General features: G+C 40.4%; 1 protein-coding gene across 4 annotated transcripts in view; it reads right to left on the bottom strand.

Annotated features, from left to right (window-relative positions):
- LOC148425860 (CUB and sushi domain-containing protein 3-like) overlaps positions 1 to 21,816 on the bottom strand; it is a 627,928-nt gene that overhangs the window by 543,887 nt on the left and 62,225 nt on the right. For all 4 annotated transcript variants that reach the window (XM_088410975.1, XM_088410976.1, XM_088410977.1 and 1 more), the window contains exon 5: positions 15,979 to 16,204. In XM_088410975.1, coding sequence (XP_088267101.1) covers positions 15,979 to 16,204 — 226 coding nt within the window. The remainder of the gene's footprint in view (positions 1 to 15,978; positions 16,205 to 21,816) is intronic.

The raw sequence follows: 21,816 nt of genomic DNA, 5'->3' as shown, positions 1-21,816 counted from the left end.
ATTCCTCACGTGACGTATGAAGTAATCAAGGAGAATGTGCAAACTCGAGTACCGGTGTTTAAATTAAAAATATAAATAAAAAGGGGAGAGTGGATCCATTTTACATTAAGTTGATATTTGTACGACAATTAAAGTAATTGATTTCATGCAACCAATTGATCACTAAAAATTAGGGCATGGATGGGGAATTTGACAGAGAAAAAGAATGGTTTGATTTATGCATCATCCCAGATGACGATAAGAAAATTCCACTTGATAACCACGTAAAAAAAAAAAGTAAAGTATGTGTGGAAGGCCTTCCTGAGCGTGAGAGAGAAAGTAAGAAAAAAGAGTTATAAGACTGGGTCAAGAATGCTATATGTATGACTGGCTTCCAACCTTGGCGTCTGCAGCCTGCATGTTTTCGATTCTGCTCTCTGAAACACACCTGATTCAAATGATTAGGATAATTTTCAAGCTCCCGCAGAGCTTGCTGATGAGCTAATCAGGTGTGTTTTAGAGAGCAGCATCGAAAACATGCAGGTTTGCAGCCCTCGAGGACTGGAGTTTGAGACCTATCTACAGCCTGTGAATGTCAAACAAATGCTCGCGTTTTTATGCTAGTGCAATTATTCACGACACCATGCACCTGATTTCACAGAGTTGACACGCTCACTGCGACTTGAATTAAAAGGGGATGAGAAATTTGACGCACCCTCTTCATTGGACACCAGCTGTAGAAGACTCGTTGATTGCTTTAAAACAATCAAAATGCCTCCACCACGCTTGAAAAATACGAGCAAAGACATCCAGTATGCGCAGCATTTGGAGCCGCCCTGGGCCAACTTGTACAAAAAACATCACACATAGTTTTGCACCATCCATTGACCATCTGATATTTCCATCTTCCTTTGCAATAATTTTCTGTTCATTTAAAAATTTGTGATATAGAAGGCCTCGCTTTAACAAGCAGAACATTATTAATTACTCAACTTGCTTATGATACAGCACTTTTTTTTTCAAAAGACAGGTCTCAATTAGACTAGGCAAAAAGAGTGTTTTTTTTTTTTTGTAGAGCCCATCCATTCATCCATCCATTTTCTAGAGTTGCTTATCCCCACAGGGGCCTCAGGCTTGCCAGCGCCTATATCAGCTGGCTTCGGGCAGTAGGCAGGGGACACCCTGAACTGGTTGCCAGCCAATCGCAGGGCACACAGAGACGAACAACCATTCATGCACGCAATCACACCTAAGGACAATTTAGTACGTCCAATTCACCTGCCATGCATGTTTTTGGAGTGTGGGTGGAAGCCTGTGAAGGGAATCATATATTAGGTTGTTATCATTATGTTCTTAGTTCATTGTTACCCATTTATGCAATCCTAGTTCATCTTGACCCTGTCCTTAGATAGAACTGTTGACGCACGAAAGTGTGAGCCGGGACCTTGGCCCAGCTGCCGGTGGCGCCCGGCTGGCTCTTTTGTTGTGTCTTGTAATCTGCTATGCTTCTATTCAATAAAAGCCGGGGGGAACGGCTGGGCAAGGGGAAAACTGGCGTTGGAAGACCCACGAGTTACATTTGCTCAAGCCTTTTTTCCCTACGCCGGCGTAGAAAAGTCAATCTTGGCTGGTCTGAGTTACTCTTTTTGCTGTTTAAGCAGCTAGGCTTGTCCTAGTCTTCTTTTCTGAGATTTCTCTGACATTCTAACTTGGTCCGTTCGAGCCGGATGGTTAAGAAGCCTTCTCTTCGGTGGACGATCGACGACAGCTGAACCAATCGGTATACCGTCGGAATCCGTTGGATTCTGGAAGCCCTCCTTTCCACGAGGCCAGACGTCGGACACCGCTCACCGGAGGAACGCAAACACCATCCAACGAACCAGAGTGACTCGACCAGCGGAGAGATTGCAAGAACAAAAGGTCAGTCTGACGAGTCTGAATTGTCCACCGGATGTTAAACGTGCGGTCCATCGGACCTTAAACGGGCGGTCCATCGGACCTTAAACGGGCGGTCCATCGGACCTTAAACGTGCGGTCCATCGGACCTTAAACGAGTGGTCCATCGGACCTTAAACGTGTGGTCCATCGGACCTTAAAAGTGCGGTCCATCGGACCTTAAACGTGCGGTCCATCGGACCTTAAAAGTGCGGTCCATCGGACCTTAAACGTGCGGTCCATCGGACCTTAAACGGGCGGTCCATCGGACCTTAAACGTGCGGTCCATCGGACCTTAAACGACCGTCTTGACGGGTTCAGTCTGACGAGACTGGCTGGTCCATTGGACCTTAAACGTATAGTCAATTGGACTTTAAACAAACGGCCTGACTTAAAAAAGAGAAAGTTTAACATCCGGTGCACAGTTGCTGATCATTTTTGTGATGTATGAGTGTGGAATGAATGTGGAGTGGCTGTCCTGAGTGACGGGAAATCTAAAACTGGTGAAACGGTCGTGAGTACAAACACCTGGGGATATCCGCCTTTCGAGGTAGAAGCTCGGTATCCGACACGACACCAGGCACGTAGCATTTCTCCCGTGACGAAGGAAACATAGTTAATCATGAGTAAAAAAAAAATAAGTCCTCCGAGGCCGCAACTCGGCCCAAGGAGGCAAAATGGGAAAAGGAATGTTGTTGTTTTGTGGATGAATCGAAGGAAAAAGTACGTCGGGCAGAGATAGATAGCAGAGAAAGTACTAAGTATGTGGAAAAATGGAAAATCCAATATGGTTTTTCAGGAGACGTGGATGATTGTGGTGGATTGGAGAAAGTGTTGCGGAAGTTGTCATTGAAGGACAGGGAAAGGATTGAAAACAGTGATGGTTAACAGTGGTTTAAATGCAAGGCTTTAGTTGATAGAGCCAAACCGAAACGACCATGGAAGGTGGCTGAGAAAAAAAGGAAAGCAGATGATGATTTGACCGAAGCCACTAACCTGTCGGCAACTAACACAGCCAGACAGTAAACCCAAATTAACGGTGGAAAACAGACACCAACAATTCGTACCTGAGTTTACCACCATATTCTTAAACCCAGACACCTGAGGTTTTCAGAGGCGGAGTTGACAACCAGGCAAGACCGTGGCCACGGCAGTAAGACCCTTTTCGGGACTGGGTCTCAGCTCCACATCTGAGTACTGAGGGTTGACATGAAGCCAAAGGAGTGATGCCATTTGAAATGGTGTGTGCAAAAAGTGTGTCTTGTACGTGCTTAACAAAGTCCGCATATACGTTGTAAACTGCATGTTGTGTGATGTGGATCTGCGTGTGTATCTGTCAGTTTGCTGGTGTGTAACTATTGGTGTGTTACATGTTTGTATGTTAGATTGTTAGAAATAAACAATGATATTTGTTGAAATTTGGCTAAAATACATTGTTAGATCGGGCTTGATCTAGTCTGCATGGTTAAAAGTCAAAATGACAAATTTGAGATGGTTTCAAACCTGAGGTTTGTGGGCAGAAACTGGTCCATTCACAGGGTTAATTCTCAGCACACAGGTGAAATGAGAAAAATGGAAAAATATATTATGGGATCAGTTGAGACTAAATTAAGAATTAGGATGTTTCCAAATGCTAGATTAACTGGCAATGAATAATTAGTGGTTGAAACACAAATAAAATACACAAAGTTGTTGTGTTGTATGTGAGGCTATGCCAGGGGTGGATAGCCAGATGACGTTGAATTATAAATGTTGTGTTTTCATAGCTTAATAACATGTAGGCATGTTGTCGTATGATAGCCAGCTTGGGAGACTGTGGTATGAAAATGAGAAGTGATTGTGAGTGTAAGTTTGTGAAGCTTGCTCTGTTGAAATTTTCACACAGTTTGCTGCATGTGTTGCTCTTATTGTTGTTGTCATAGTTGTGGGAATTGTCGTTTTTGCTAAAGTTGATTTTGTTGTTGTTGCTGTTGTTGTTCTTCAAAGTGGAAAATATTTGTAATTGGCAAATTGATAGAGACCACTGAATTTGTTAGAACAAAGCTGAAGAAAAATTTCAAATAGCAAAATCGATAAAAGAGAAAAAGTTGAATCTGGAAATAGCAGCAGCCACTAAATGACCTGTAGAAAAAATAAAACAGCCAAGTAGACACCAAACAAAGCTGCTTGCGAGAATTGCAGATAACAGGACAAACAGAGGGGCGGAGAGCAGGGGTGGCAATCAGAGGCCTCTGCCTCCCTTTTTGACCGTGACTGCGACCTTTTTTTCGTAATTTATCCTCCACTTTCTGAAAACAGGAATGTGACCCTTCTCTACCAACCACACCTGTATAGAAAATTGCATAGACGCGTGATAGGGAGTTGTATTTCATGATCCAAGTAGCAAACCCTGCATGTTAAGACAAAAGGAGGCAGAAAGGACAGAATTATTTTTGTATACTGGTCCTGCAAAATACAAGTACGCAAAAGCGGAAGAAAGCCTGGCACCTTACAAAATATGAATTTAAAAGGTAGAAGATTGATGCCTTATATGTAATAATTGTTTGAAGAGATTAGCATGATAGGATCAGGTCTTACAGTAAAATAGATTCAACTGTGCAAAAGGAGGATGAACCAGTCGATATGTTAATTGTTTGATATAGTATAGTTTGCAAGAGTTTTCTAAAAACAAATCGCATTATGGTAGATAATGGATAAACAGGCTGAACATATTGACAGCAGCTGAGAAAATGCAAGGCTAAATGGAACTATACGACAAACAAAAATGTAGATGTGAGTGACCTCCAACACTCAGAGATTAGATAAATCGACTATTCAGCTGAGAGTGTAGTAGAAGAAGAAAAGTAGAAGAATGTAGGGGAGAAAACAGACATTCTGGTGTGATGGAGAAGAGGAAGTGCGTTGTGTTGGAAACAGGAATTGTGGTAGCGGAAAAGAAGGACGTAAGAGAGAGTTGAAAGACAAAATTGAATGCATAAGAATGTTGGCGTTGTGGCAAGAAAGATTTTGGGCAAGTGGAAACAAATGGAAGAAGGTTGGCAGAACTAATGAGATAAGGATGGCAGAATTGTTACTGTTAAGACAAAAGGAGGCCATTGCGAAAGCCCAAAAACTCAGACTAAAAGACAAATGATGTCATTTTTGAGGCTGATGAATTATTGTAGCATATGGATTCCAAAATTTGTTTTGAATTGACTAGGCCACTGCTTGATATCAGTTATGAAAAAAGCTGACGAGGCAGTTGACAGTGTGAAATTGGAATTGGTTTAATTCATCCGTATTGACACTACCGGATTACAGCAAACCATTTGAGCAAAGAGTGACCGCTAAACAGGGATTCATGACTTCAGTTTTGTTGCAGAAGCATGACGGGAAACTGAGGCCAGTCAAATTTTACTCTGAGGAATTGGATGCAGTTGCTGGGCCGACCCCTGAAGGCGTTCAGGTGGTGCTGGCCGCAGCATTGGCTGGGGAGGCTTCAGTGGAGGTTGTGTTGTTTCACCCCCTCACGTTGAGGGTTCCCTATGTATTTGTTTTGTTGCTGGAAACCCCCCCCCCCAAAAAAAATGACACTCTTATCGCCTGCATGACATTTATATTGCACCGCGGTTCTTGTATCACAGGGACACATTATAATTGTTAGATGTGGAGCATCAAACCCAGCGACACCTTTGCCCACGCCTGTAGACGGCACCCCACACGACTGTGGAAGCCACGCCCAAATTTCCACCAAACCAAGACCTGACCTGAATGACACCCCTCTCCCGACTGGAGAAGTTGTTTTTTTTTGACGGTTCAGCTAGCAAAGGGGAAGACGGCCGCAAAAGGGTGGGATATGTAGTAAATTTTGTTTTAAGGAACATTAAAATCGACATGTTCATTGCAAGCAGATGAATTGGCCGCGCTAATCAAAGCGTGTGAAATTTTTGAAAGCAAAGATGTTACAATATGGACAGACAGCGAGTATGGCATGTGTTTTATCAACTTTGGGCTAACCGCGGCTTCCAAACCACAACAAGAAAAGAAATGACCAAATTACAGCAGGAAACCGATTACAGCAGGAAACCGATTAGGCAAACAAAGCAGCCAAAGAAACAGTCATAGGTGTGCCCACAGTTGCCAAAGCACAAGTCAACCGCATTGACACACTACATGATGAACAAGACATACAGACCATCTTGATATCAAGGAAAACATCAGCTCCTAAACTGTAGCAGCAAAAATGGCTAAATAAAGGAGCATAACAAGATGTTGAAGAAAAAAGTAGATTGGCGGTTAGAAAACCATGGTTACTAAAATTCTGATTTGAATGAGCAGCAAAGTTGACACATGAGCTTTGCCATGTGTCAACAGGGGGGAATATGCATGATCAGTTGCATATGGGTTCACTTTTTATACTCAAAATGTTTGTGTTTTTTGTAAATGTTGTGATATCTGTTTTTGCAATAATGCGCAAGTTTATTTGTGACCACATAGAGGCAAATTTCCAGATTTCATATGATATATATGGATGACATTGAATCAAATAAGGCATTAGGAAAGCAATATTGTTTCGTCATATTAGATGCATTCTTAAAGTGGGTTGACTTCCCAACAGCGCATTGTGATGCAAAAACAGTTGTCAAAGCATTGTGTGATCGAATCATACTGACATTTGGCAGTCTGAGAGTAATTAGAAGTGACAATTGATTGCATTTTGTGAAAAAAGCTGTTACTAAAGTTGGAGAACTGTTGAATATCAGAAGGGCTTGTTGAAAGAACAAATGGGACAGTCAAGGCCATACGCATAAAAACAATGCAAGTGATAAAGAGACAGCGACCAGATTGCATTCTTATTGTGGCCACAGAAATGAGATTTGTTCCGCTGAAGGAAAAACTTTATCACCATTTGAAATAGTATATGGAGGACCATACGGACTAGCAGACTTAACCCATGACCAGCCACCTAGAGGATGTTCTTTTCCAGTTCACATGAAAAGACTGTTTGGCACAAGGGAGATGCATAAGCACAATGACTGGCCAGTGTGTTCTATCCCACAGAAAACCCGGGTCCAGATCGGAGACCAGGTGTTCCTCAAGGTGCTGACGACCTCGTTGGGACAGTGAACGCTGGGATGGCCCGTTCCAGATGATTGCAGCGACACCAACTGCAGTGAAAGTTGAAGGACGCGACGGGTGGATCCACCAGTCGCAGTGCAAGATCCTTCGACCCCCTGTTGATGGGCCTAGCGACGCCAGTCCCTCGAAGTGAGGATCAGCACCCCCAAGTGCACGGACGGTGCACCAACGAAAGACCACAGTGGAAGAAAGGGTTTTTGTGGTAAACACACCCCTCTCAGGAGAATGGCCTGTCCGCCAGCACTCTTCCGAGCAGCATGCGGCTTGATGCTGGGCGGCGCCCTTGTGTCCGGACGACCAACCATGCCTACCTCAGACAGACAGCGTTTGCCCACCAGCGTCATGGGCAACCTCCAGCTCCAGACGGACATCACAGGAACAGCGATAAAACGCTACGTTTGTTTCAGTGTTGAGAACTCCACCCATTGGTCCAAATGCAACACTGACAAACCACCAGTCCCAATCACCAGACAAACTTCCGTCTATTTTTGATGCGATTGGCATGCCTTGGAGCATTCCTGACAAAGACAAATTGATTGACAAAGCAAATGCAGCGGGTTCGCATTTGCCATATTTGGTGCTCTATTTCCAGTGACTGTGTACAAACACACCGATTTTTTTCAATGATGTCTATCATAAAGTATACTCGTCGACTGATGTCGCGGACGCACCTTCTACGCACACAGCTTCACAACTACATGCTACTTCACTTATGACTATTCAAAACAGACAGGCACTCGACATGACTGGCAGAAAAGGGTGGCCTGTGCAAGCTTTTGCCATCAGGTGAATGTTGCGCATTTATTCCTTTACACACTTTGTCTAATGGCTCGTTGTCTGAGACACTGACACTGCTCAGGGAGTGCAGACTGAGGACTCTAAGTACAGTATAGAGGGAGTTGAAGCTCAACCCCTTCCTGCATTGGTTGCAGGACTTCTTTGGCAATTGGAAGGGCGTGGCTGTAGCCATTGCTTCTGTCATCATCTGCATTCTCTTGCTGTCATGTTTCTGCATAACCTGCGGTGTGCCTTGTGTAAGATCTGTGCCACCAAAATCATGGATGCTATCGAATTCAAAATAGCGGCGCAAGTGACCGTGGCCATGACTGGCTATCAACCTGTTGACTCCGACTCCGACAATGACTCCGACTCTGATAACGACTCAACTTCTGTGTGAACCATTTATGATGCACCTACGGAAAAGGTTTCAGACGTAGGATGTTGATGTGCCATGGTTTGCAATATGTATATACATGTATTGGACCAAAAACAGCTTTAGCTTTTGCTTTTTCTTTTTCTTTTTCTTTGTAACAAGCTCTTGCTTGGGAAGGGTTTCTACCTTTTTCCCACTGGGTTTTTGGGTAGTTTTCTTCCCACTCAAGCAATAGCTTTTGACATCGTTTGATGTGTTTTAATAATGATAATCAGGGGGGATATGTGAAGGGAATCATATATTAGGTTGTTATCATTATGTTCTTAGTTCATTGTTACCCATTTATGCAATCCTAGTTCATCTTGACCCTGTCCTTAGATAGAACTGTTGACGCACGAAAGTGTGAGCCGGGACCTTGGCCCAGCTGCCGGTGGCGCCCGGCTGGCTCTTTTGTTGTGTCTTGTAATCTGCTATGCTTCTATTCAATAAAAGCCGGGGGGAACGGCTGGGCAAGGGGAAAACTGGCGTTGGAAGACCCACGAGTTACATTTGCTCAAGCCTTTTTTCCCTACGCCGGCGTAGAAAAGTCAATCTTGGCTGGTCTGAGTTACTCTTTTTGCTGTTTAAGCAGCTAGGCTTGTCCTAGTCTTCTTTTCTGAGATTTCTCTGACAAAGCCGGAGTGCCCTGAGAGAACCCACGTGGGCTCGGGGAGAACATGCAAACTCCACCAAGGAAAGCTGGAACCAGGTGGAAGAACCAGGATCTTTGTGAGGTGGACAAGCTATTCACTGCGCCATCGAGCCGCCCTTTTTTCTAGAGCCTCCAGACTTAAATAGAACACAACAAAATGTGAGCTTCTTCCAGTTAAGGCTTTTCAGAGTTTTTCAAGGATCACAGTTAAGCATAAGTTAAAATATCTTGGCGTCATAATTGAAAAAGACCAAAAGGAAAGAATAGCTAACAATTTCAGTCCCATTACAAGTTCAGTCTAACAAAGAGATTTGCCCACAACTGGTAGAGTTTTGGTTACAAAGGTCAAAGACCTTTCCAGATTAATACAAATACTGTATACAGCTATGGCTCTTATTGTTCCAAATGACTTATGTGTCAAGATAGACAAAATGTTGTTTAATTTTATTTGGCTGAACAAGGTACATTATATAAAGATGAATGTCATGTCAATCCTTTGGTGGCCTAAATGCTCTAGATTTTTCTTCTTTAAATGCAACATCTAAAATTAAATTGATCAATCTGTATTTATTAAAAAAAACAACTGAACATGGAACTTCATCACAACATATTTTTTAAATTATTGTTGAGATGTAATTATAATATTTCAAAATTACCAGTCAAATTAGCAATTTTTCATGGACAACTTCTTTTGGTCAATGATATACAAACACAACTTTTCCCCACAGAAATATCATATTTGGAATAACCAAGACAGATGGGTTGATAACAATATATTTTAAGTGAGTCAATTACTGAATGAAGATGGTGACAGATCTGTACTTACCGCAGTCCCATTAATTAATTAGGAATGATTAACAGCCCTGACCGACTCTTCATGTAAAGGGTTAAGACCTCACTTGAGCCTCGCTCAGCTCTAACACTAAGTTGCGAGGCGACAGACATCTGCATAAGTCAGTGTCAAAAAGGATTTGTGCTGGTTCTAACAGCCTAAGTTCTAATGCTGCGTTCACACCGAACGTGATCGAGGCATATAAGTGGATAGTTTTGTATTGTAGGCAATAGAGTTCGCGCGATGGCGCATCGGGAGGGGCGTGATGGATGTGTATGGAGCAACGCAAGACGCCACACAATTTCACACGAAGCCGCGCGGCGTGTAATTTCACCTGTCCCGTGAAGTTAAACAATTTTAACTTCTGTTGCGTGTCACGTCGTGACAGCCAATCAACTTTGGGAAGGTTCAATGTCTCACACAGGGGGCAGGAATGACCCTTGGTGGCCGCTTGGTGGCCACTTTGCAGTTGCCGGTAGCTATCCAACATGTGTAATTTCGCCTGTCGCGTATAGAGTATTGCCGCAAAGTGAGAGATGCGGTGTAAAAAAGAATAAAGGTGCTGTAGCAGACATATTGGGTCCGCTAAATCCCAGAAAAGTGAAAGTTTCCAGCAATGCTCTTCTTTACGGATCCATTGTAAATGCACAGCAAGCTCATGCCCTCCCCTCACGCAAGAAAAGGAGACTTCACAAAAGTGATAATCTTGACTCTGCGACAAAACGCCTAGCATACTGTAAACGACGCGTGTTGTCACTTTTTTCAGAAATGGCATTACCAATTTTAGGGGTAAAACGCTCACTATAAAACATGAGGAAGATAGGTTCTTAAGAATAAAAATGATAAAAAGTTGAATTTATGTTATAGAGTTTTATTCCGCAGAAGCATAAAATACTTTACAATCAACAACAATGTGGCTGGGCAGTACCACGTGCCCTGGACATAAACCAAAACTTACAATCATAAAAAGTTATTTCCTAAATAGTGAACAATCAACAACTCGCTTATCCGTTACAATTAAGAGCGATATTTTTGGCTCTGTGAATCTTAATGATTAAGTTAATTATATAATCGGTCTTTTGAATTCTCATGAATGATTAACAATAACAAAATTATTGATATAATAAAATGTAATAAAAGTAAGTAAAATTAATATGAGAGTAGAATACAGAGGGAGTAAAGTCTCTGAGCAATGATTCGCAATTTGGGATAAAAACTGCATTGATCAAGTTCAATTTCCATATTGTCCTAATTAATGACATTATTAGGTTGGCAGTGGGAAGAATTAATTTAGATAGGCTTCTTACCAAGTAATTGAAAATTCCTCTGGAAAGCTAATAACTTTGCATAAATAAAAGTGTCTAATTGGCATAATGAGAACAATCTCCACCAAATCGGCATGTTACTTCCAAAGTATGGAGAAACTGTCTCACTCCAAGGCATGTTCACACTCCAATGTACTTGGCAGAGAGAAGCCTCAATCCTTTGTAATCAGGCTTTTTAAAATTTTCTATGAAACCAACTCATGACTTCTCATCATTAGTTGTTTTTAGGTGTTTTTAGGTCCTGCTCAGTACCACTACCACGAATCTTAAGTAAGCTAGGAACTTGCGGTTACGCCATCTCCTAAACAGGGCCAGATGTTTCCTTTTTTCCCGTTATATTCGGCAATATATACTCAGCTGGCTCAGGATATTGTGGTCTTTGGTCAACTCAATGATCCTCATTAGAAAAATTTTCACCTTTTTTTTTCAAATTGTATTTATTGATATATTTTAATCATTCTGTTAGCCTTCGTCGCCTTATTTTTACCGCTTCGTGTTCATTTATGCTTTGTTATTTTTCTAGTAGACTTTACATTGATTTTACGTGCTGTTTATGTACATTGTTGTTCTTATATAAAGTATAAAAAGAAAAAAAAAACTTGTAGTGAAGTGCTACCTGTGTGTTCATATTCCCATTAACTGGGGACATATTAACACAGTCAAGAGCAGGGGTCACCAACCTTTTTGAAACCAAGAGCTACTTCTTTGGTGCTAAGTAATACGAAGATGTTGTGATTTCTCACAATAATTAAGTAACAGCTGTAGTAAATATGTAAATCATGTGTAGTATGTATATGTACTGTACAGTGGACCTCCGTGTTACAGCGTCTCTGGCTTACGTTATTTTTATGTTGCGATGTGGAATACTGAGTTTTTTCATGCCCTCTATGGTATTTTCCCGATTTTGTGACAAAAACAACTGTCATAACCCTAAGGGCTTGGCTGTATTTGTGTTGTTTCATCTCCATCTGCAGGCGTTTTTAGCTAATTACACTTATTTTCAGTTGCTGTCACACTTGCCTCCCTGCAACGCATCACTACAATTCTGGTCTGCTATTGATCGTTACAAGACCGTATTTAGAGTTCATTTTACTAATTAATTCAAACATGAATGGGTTAGCCATGGGTCCCAAGATTGCGAGTGATGTTAAAGAGAGAAGACGACGATTTATATGGAAACGATGCTGGAGATAACCCTTATTTGTCATGGTTTGTTGGATTTTGGGTTGTGGGTTTATTTTGAGGGGTTCTGTTCCTTTCTGTTTACGTATATAGTTCCTGCTTCTGCTCCTCTCGTGTCTCCCTGCGTTAGTTTTGATTTAGTCCACCTGTCCGCGTTACCTGCCCCTCGTGTCCTCCAATCCGCTCCCTTTGCCTATTGTCCCTGCCCAGCTGCCGTGCGTTTGTCTGATTAGTGTGTGAATGTATTTAAACCTAGTTTTCGTTACAGTCCGTGTCAGATCATTGTCGTATTGTCGTTCAGTCGTGTCTCTCCCGTCGTCCGTGAGCCCCGTGTTTTCCTGCCAGCCAACCCGTAGTGTTTGTTTTCTGTTTTGCCAGCCTGCCTGCGCCCTTCGTTAGAGTTTTTGCCATCTTGTTTTCATCACTTTTGTTCCTGTTCCAATAAATATGGATTACATGAAGCCCCTGCATCGAAGCCTCCCTGCTTTTGAGTCCGCCACCTCCGCTACCGCGCCAGCCTGCCTGCCCGCCGCGCACCCGCGTGACATTATTAGAGAATATGGGCATAAGAAGCGCCACTCAAAGGTAAATAAATCCTTTCTATATTTTTTTATTTATGATGTTTTCTGATTGTATTCATGTAAATTATATTTACCGTACTTACCATACTATTTTGGTACCAATTTTTCATATATATGTACAATTTTGATGTTTTTACCTGGGGTTCTACACGCATTAGCTATTTAACATAGTTTTGGATTGCCTGTCATACGGTGAATTCGCCTTATGAGCCCAACTGCGGAACAGATTAATCTTGTAACACGGGGGCCCACTGTATATGTCATACATGCATAATCCTTAGTCAAATTCCTTGACAATCACAGTGTTCTATCACTTGTAAATTATTTGCAGACCAGGTCTGCTGGCTACTCATATGATCCTCGGGGGTTACCAGTGTCGGCGGGCACTATGTTGGTGAGCCCTGGTCAATAGCATGCTTAAAATGGGAACATTTTACATGCTTTTTTTTGAAAAAGAATGTTTCATGTCTGGTCAGAGATGTCAATATACGTGGCTTCTGAAAAAGAATAAAATGTGTCTATTTTACTCATTTGCTTCTGGTTTTTTTTTTCAGTCATTTTAATATATTTAATATGCCCTAACTTTTTTTTAAGCAAACATTTCTCAATATATCGAAATACGCCCTTGCTGTATTGCGATATATTGCAATACAATTTTAAGACCCAATACCCAGCCTTTTAATATGTATATGTATACAGTCCAGAAGAGTGCAGTCCTAGGAACATTGAACATACTGCGCAAAACCCTCAAACTCCCAAGAGGACCCGCCTTTGAGGAAGACACGGATATCACCCCCAACTGAGGTGAGACAGAGGTACACACACACACATATATATATATATATATATATATATAGTATATATATATATATTTCAAAGTCAATTTTATTGTCAATTTCTTCACATGTGCTTAACATACAAATCGAAATTGCGTTTCTCACCATCCTCTGTGTTTTACATGTACAATAACAGAGTGCAGGTGTGCAAGATGAGACAATCCTAAAACAAGATTCTTATCAATAGTAACGTGCAGTATGTTAGGGCTACAGTGTCTAGTGTTGCTAAATTAAAAACTAAAACTAAAATGATTACTATATTTACTATAATTACTATATTTATAAACAAATATGGCAGCAGCAAGTCTGTGCAAATTTTGCAAAGTGCATGAGCAAAGTGTGAGTTTAGGTGGGGGGGAAGAATGGCCTAAACTTTGTCTGCCAGTGAGGTGTTTCTTCCGGCTGGGGCTGAGTGTGGGAGGGTGGAGGGGAGAGAGAGAGAGTTCAGCAGTTTCACGGGTGGTAAGGGGGGAGAGTTCAACAGTCTCACGGCCTGGTGGATAAAGCTGTTCCTGAGTCTGGTGGTGCGGGAGTGGGGGCTACTGTACCTCTTTCCGGAGGGCAGGAGGCTGAATAGACTGTGTGCAGGGTGACTTGTATCGGTGACAATTGTGATGGCTTTGCGGCTGAGGTGGGTGGTGTACAAGTCTTGCAGGGAGCGGAGTGGAGCACCAATGATCCTCTCAGCTGTCCTCACGGTGCGTTGTAGAGCCTTCCTGTGATAGTCAGTGCAGCTCCCACCCCACACGGTGATGCAGCTGGTAAGGATGCTTTCGATGGTTCCTCTGTAGAATGTGGTCATGATGGGTGGCACCAGAACTTGCCCGCTTCATTTTGCGCAAGTAGAGACGCCGCTGTGCTTTCTTGGCCAGAGATGCAGTGTTGGTGGTCCAGGAGAGGTCATCGCTGATGTGCACCCCCAGGAACTTGGTGCTGCTCACCCTCTCCACTGCAGCACCGTCGATGGTCAGTGGGGGGTGTTGGGTGTGGCCTCTCTGGAAGATGACAACCATCTCTTTGGTCTTGCTGATGTTTAGCAGGAGGTTGTTGTCTTTGCACCATCTGGTCAGAAGCTCCACTTCTTTCCTGTAGTGGGTCTCGTCGCCGTTGGAGATGAGACCCACCAGTGTTGTGTCGTCAGCAAACTTCACGAGGTGGTTGGAGCTGTGGGTTGCTGTGCAGTCGTCTCTCTCTCTCTCTCTCTCTCTCTCTCTCTCTCTCTCTCTCTCTATATATATATATATATATATATATATATATATATATATATATATATATATATATATATATATATATATATATATATATATAAATGAGGCAATTAGTTACTTACTCATGCTTTAACAGAAAAGCCTGAAAACTGACAGTTTCAGGTCATTGACTATCATTTTGTAAATGTGCCGAAGATGGCCGATGGCCAGTCAGAGAGGACATAAAGACAGTGAGTAAGGACTATCAATTTTACAGACAGGGGGAAATTGCCAAGTGTGATTACTTTCGTGTGTGTGTGTGTGTGTGTGTGTGTGTGTGTGTGTGTGTGTGTGTGTGTGCGTGTGTGCGTGCATGCTGAGCAAGGTGAACATACAGTATTTCAATCTACTGTAGTTTTAATGCCTATTATTTTACTTTTGACTAAGATTCCACAATTTATCAGTATTTTAACTATCTACACCAAACAATAGAGATTTGAAGTATGTCTCAGCAGCACTGTATTCAACAACCTTTCAAGCTTAATAAATAGGATGTAGAATGGAAGATATGTTGTGATAAAAATGTACAATGTTTCACATATTAAAGCAGCTTAACAACCTTTGACTCTACCTGTATCAAGTAACAAATTCTAAATCACATAACACCTTGTCTCATTTGGCTGGATCGTCTTTTAAAAGAGTAATAACAAAAATAAATAATACATTTCTGGTAAAATATTTTGTTTTTATGGATGAGCTGACACCCTTAACAAATGCTTGTTGATTGTGGTTCATGATTGTTGTATGATGGTGTTTATTATTATTATTATTATTATTATTATTATTATTATTATTATTATTATTATTATTATTATTATTATTATTATTATTATTATTATTATTATTATGTTTATTGTGTTTATTATGTTTATTATTTGTTTTTATTATTATTGCCGTTGTTATTATTACTATTGTAAATGTAAAAAGAAGTGTATGGTAAATTGTTATTTACCATAGTTTATCATCATTGTAAGTGGAGCGCAAATCCTAACCCTTGTCATAAAACGCCCAACTTAACGCAAAATGGCAATAAGCAGTGTACAGTACATATCAAGGATTTGGGACCATCACAAAACTACATTTAAGCTCCACTCACCATATTGTTGGTGACTCAGATCCTTCTACTTCAAGATAATCAAACTTCTCTTCCATTTGGAATTCTGTAAACACCAAAGAGATGGTATACCCCGGGTCAGCTAGGATGGTCCATTTACATTCTCCACTGCTAGCCAGTCCTCCAGCAGCAAGGGAGCCACTGGGGAAATCAAAGCTGGATATGAAGCCATTGGAACCTCCCAGGGTCCCACCACATGTGTCCTCTGCTATCAGATACCAAAAACAAAAGACAAGTGAAAAGTCGAGTGCAGTTTAATGCAAATGTTAAGGTGGCTTGGCTGTCAGAAAAATAAATAAACAAATTAAAATAATAAGATACTGAGCAAATGATTTGACATGTTACTGTCTTGGTGAAAATGGACACAACTTTATTGGTATTTTTAACTGGTCAAATTGTTTATTTTTTTAGCAAGAGTTGTTCATTGGTATAATCTGAACAAGAATCTATGATGCAGGAAACAAGAAAATGGTGATTTACAAGGCTTATAATGAGGGATTTCTTTTTTTTTCCCCAATGAAGGACCATGGAAAAGCCATTCAATATATAATAGAGTATTTATAATATAAAAGTATAAATAATATGAGTACATTAGTACAGTAGACAGTAGCGTCCCTGGCTTACGTTATTTTCATGTTGTGACGTGGAATACTGAGTTTTTCAATCCCCTTTTTATGGTATTTTCTCGGTTTTGTGACGAAAACAACTGTCATGACCCTAGGGGCTGGGCTGTAATTGTGTTGTTTTGTCTCCATCTGCAGATGGTTTTAGGTAATTACACTTATTTTCAGTTGCCGTCCCTGCAACGTGTCACTATAATTCTGGTCTGCTTTTTGTCGGGTTTTCCTCATGGAGATGGTGGTCTGCTATTGGTCGGCCTCACCCATTTCAAAATGGCGGAACGGTAAAGCGTTGTTCGATTGTGAGTGGTTACAAAACTGTATATAGTGCATTTTACTGCTTAATTCAAAATTGACAGGGTTTGCCATGGGTCCCAAGATTGCTAGTGATGTTAAAGCAAGAAGTAAGATGATTTATATGGAAACGATGCTGGAGATAACCCTTACTAAGGAATATGGGCATAAAAAGTGCCACTCAAAGGTAGATAAATCCTTTCTAGATTTACACTTACCATACTATTTTGGTACCAATTTTTAATATGTATGTACAATTTTTATGTTTTTTATCTGGGGTTCTAAGCGCATTAGCTATTTAACATAGGTTGAGATTGCCCGTCATACGCTGAATTCGCATTATGAGCCCAACCGCAGAACGGATCAATCTCGGGGCCCACTGTATTCTAATATAGTAGTGGCTACATTTGACCCTTCATAGCTTTTCACAGATTTTCACATTGTCTCCCTATTCATCTGCTTCCAATGGCCCAAAAAACTTTAGCCTCCAGTTTCACAGCACTCCTCGCTATCCTTTTAATTTGTTTCCTTGTGTCTGAGTTTGAGTTTGAATTTGAATAAAATTGAGGAGAATGGTAAATATGTCAATGGAGATTATAAAATTTTCTGGTAGTTACTATTAGTACAGGGAGCACCAAAGCTAAAAGAACGGAGCAAAGGTTTCAGGGAAACCTCTACAATTGCAGCTATCCAAATTAAAAAAATAAATTAAAAAAAGCAGCACCAGGAATTCTGACATAGAGTTATGTTTGAGTGGCAGAACAAAAATAAAATTGTTTGTACACCTTTGTTATGAATGAATGAATGAATGAATGAATGAATGAATGAATGAATGAATGAATGAATGAATGAAAACTTTTTATTATAAATCCTCATCATCATCATGGACTAGGATTGCACTTCATTCATGTGTCCATCAAAACCAACTGTTTTTCAAAGAGAAGGCTTTGTTTTTATTTCAAATGAACTGCAGCATTTGTTTCTGCCATTAGACGGCCCTCGCCATTACAGAAGCTTCTGAAAATGAAGCCATTTTTAAGGCCGTTGGCCCCAAATGGCCTACAAAAGCTTTATTTGACCTTCACCAAATATGTGCATACATAATCCCTAACATTGAAGCATGATGAGCTAATGAAAGCGCCATATTTTTTGCCGCATGCAGGGCAGATTACTCGCAGATTGACTGGTTGCTTGACATGACATCTCAGTTTGCATTTTGTAACTCAAAATCTCCAGATTTTCACATTCCTTTTTCTGAATGTTACTCTCACTCTGAATTGCTACATCTACCACAATTGCTGTCCTCTGAGATATATTCACCACTACAATATCTCATTAGTTTGTTAGTCAGATCTGAAAGTCCCACAAGATCTTGGCCTGGTTGTTCACCACCACCATTGGGGGTGTGTATCATCTTGATTCTGAGACCTTCAAACCATATTCGCTTCAGATATTATGGTACACTATTCCTGCTCCCTGGCTATGCCACTCTATGTACACCTTGCCCGCTAGCATCTTACACCCTGCTGTGATGTGCTGCACAGACTCTGGGACTTCTTTGCAGACCCTGCACCTGGTATTCTCTCTGGTTGGGTTGGCATCTATTGATCTTGTCTTGAGAGTTTGTGCTTGTGCTGCCATTATTAGCAGCTCCATGCTGTCTTTCAGTACAAGCTTTTCCAGCAACAGGTATGTTGGTTGATGTCAGTCACTTCCTCAATTTGAAGGCGGTACAGTCCATGGAGGGGCTTGTTCTTCTATGGCATTCCAGCCACCTCCTTCTCCTTACTGAGCTTCTGTTTTACAAGGCATTTAATGAGCAGCTTTTCTGTGGCGGCTATCATCTTTGTTGTAATTTTGGAATTTTGGAGGCCTGTTATGTAACTGTAATGTTGTTTACAAACTTAGGGCACTGGACTAGGCGTAGACTAGAGGCCTGCCTTAAAAGCTCAAAGGAGGTTTTTCTTCTTGATATCAGTAGAAAGTGGGAGGCTGTGGACTAGTGAGCATCCAATGCATGTTCCCAAAAAGATACAATATGACTCAATACATCCACGTAATGGCCCTAAATGGCTCAAAAGACTGTTTCTTACTCATCTACTTTGTCAATCTACTTTGTCTGTGAAATTTGGCGCTCAAAAGATCAATATGAATCAAAAAAATCTGCTCAATTTTCAAAATAAAATGGTTTTCAAAATAAAATATCTGTCAGCCTCAGTAAATACATAATATGCATATAAATATTTCAGGTAGTAGAAAACATGCACTTATTTGTGTGTGTGTATATATATATATATATATATATATATATATATATATATATATATATATATATATATGTATTTTACGTATAAAGTTATTCTCCATATTCTGTTCTATTCATGTCATATTATATGCATATGGTTACGCCCCTACAAGCGCTGCCGTTTTAGTGTAGAGTTTGTAGCTAATTAGAATTCAGCTAACACGTGTTGCCAGGCAGTCTTCCAGGCAGATACATGTCTGCCTAGCTGGGAGGCGCTCAGGCACTCGCTTAATCAAGTAGAAAGCTTCTGTCAACCCATAAAAACGCGTTCAAGAAACCTCATGTAGAGCGTGAGTTAACTGGACGCTCACTGCAGGAAGGCAGTGCTATATTGATCCACCATGTTTAACAGTAGAAGTGGTTCAATAAAGTTAAAAAAAAAAAAAAAAGCATTAGTGTACATCGAAGCCAAAATCCAGGACGCCTTTTTTGGGTTTTTTTTAAACCCACAATGGCTGAAGAAGAGCAAATCAGAAATTGGACCAATGCGACTTTCAGCATTGCCGTCCATGTCAATATAAAAGAATTTATTATTGGAAATGAAACACAGGCAAACTATCCAAGCAAGTCATGAAAGTCTTTATGAGGAAAAATAGAAGAGTAGATTTTGTACCGAAACACCTTGGGGACACCTGTTTTCCGTTAATTTGTTTTTGTCGTTTTATGTCATTCGTATTCAATTCTCATGTTTGGTTGGGTTTGGTTGCTGTGACTTTTCTGTTTTGTGTTGTGTTTTTGCGTTTTGTTCATGTTTCTGCACCTCTCGCCGAGGACAACTCCAACGTGGCGTATCCCCGAGACAAGATGTTGACATATATCAATAACCCTATTCCCCACATCTTCTCAGTCTTCCTCGACTTGACTATGGAGACACAGTTTCCATCTTCTTTTATGCTTCTCCAATTACATGCATTACATTAAGTGATTCATATAGATTTGCTGGAATTTTAAGACAATGCGAGAGCGGTTTGGTTTTGATTGATGTGTTTTATTAAGAGGTAGTATCATAAAGTTAACAAAATAGAGTAAATATATTGTGAGATAATGCCACTTTGTGGCCAGACTGTTTAGAATTAGTAAAATCTTGAAGAGAATTGTGAAAGGAATAGGACTGTCAAGTCAATTCTAATTACCCATGGTGAGTAGTCCATTTAGTCTTGAGAAAATGAAAGTAGTTTGTTTGAATGACTACATGATGAAAAAAAGAAGATAAGTGAAAATGACAAATCAAATGCCTGTGAGGGGGTAGAAATCATTTGTCTTTCCAAAAGGGTGACAGAGCAATACACAATTTAACAGAGAGAAGTAACGGCAGGTAACGTCAACCTCTCCAAATAAATAAATTAATTAATAGATCAAATATATTTGAAAGATGATTAAAAAGAAACATGTGACTTTGAATCGACTGCTCACTGAGGATATATTGTGGATGAAAGTGTTATCTATGAAATAAAATACACTAATAATTGTTGAAACCAGACAGAGAATGAAGATTTGCATAGCCTCTGAATGAAAATGTATTGATTTCAGAAAAATTATTCTACAGTCGAATTGAAGTGATGTGAGATGAGGTGATGTGAGAATTTGAACAAATATGTGATAAACAGGAGGAAAATGTTAGAATAATAGCATATAGGTTATCCCATATTTGTTATGCAATCACTTAGTATGCTTGTTATGCAATCAGTTAATATGTTTGTTATGTGATAAATATGTTGGTAGATTACGATGAATGTTTTCTGATACTATTGGTTGTTGAAGAAGAGGAACTGATGCATCTTGGGAGGCTGTGGGAAGGAGACAGGCCCGTGACCAAATGGGGGTTTTGTGACCAGTCGCGCATCCTGTTCCCGGGGAGGAAAGAAGATCAACTGCATTCCTCACCATTGTAAACCAATTGTTTATATTGTGCCAAATGTCTTCCGAAACCTCTAGGGCAGCAATTTTTTGTCCCCAAATTTTTGGGAACACAAAAAACGTCTTAAAAGAAGCGAGATATGACTGCCAAAAATGGATTTCTGGACTTTTAACTTGACAACCGAGTGTGGCTCAGTCAAACATTTTCTCATGATGGGAATGTACACACTTGAGGTGGACTTCAGAGAAAAAGTATGTCAAACTTTTAAAGTTAAATCTGATTTATAACAACCTGCAAACAATTAGGGCTTACAAAACCCTCTCAGAACCCACTGTGTTTACATACCTTGATGTCTGAGATTAAAAAAAAAAAAGCAAATGGAGCATGACAGAATTATACTGCATAGGTTGAATAGAGCAGTGGCAGAGCTGTTCAAAAATACAATTTTGTGACTGATTGATCACCAATTTTTGACATTATTAGCGATGTATGTACAACGGTTTTGAGTGGACAAATTTACTCTTGTTCCTTCTCACACATCATCGGAGCGTGGATGGGGATGTTGCCATATTATACTGTATTTTTAGGGGCCATACGGAAGTCATTAGATATATAAAGATTTCTCCAAAACAAATTGATAAAATTAGCAACAGAATGTAATAATGTAGTACTATTAAAACACACAAATTGAATGTCAGTGAAAAATGGAAATGGAAATTCACGGCTTTACCAACCTTTAAATA

The sequence above is a fragment of the Hippichthys cyanospilos genome, chromosome 3 (assembly GCF_059441005.1).
Source record: "Hippichthys cyanospilos isolate Australia breed blue-spotted pipefish chromosome 3, RoL_Hcya_1.0, whole genome shotgun sequence".
Lineage (NCBI taxonomy): Eukaryota > Metazoa > Chordata > Actinopteri > Syngnathiformes > Syngnathidae > Hippichthys > Hippichthys cyanospilos.
This window is presented reverse-complemented; position numbering and strand designations above follow the sequence as displayed.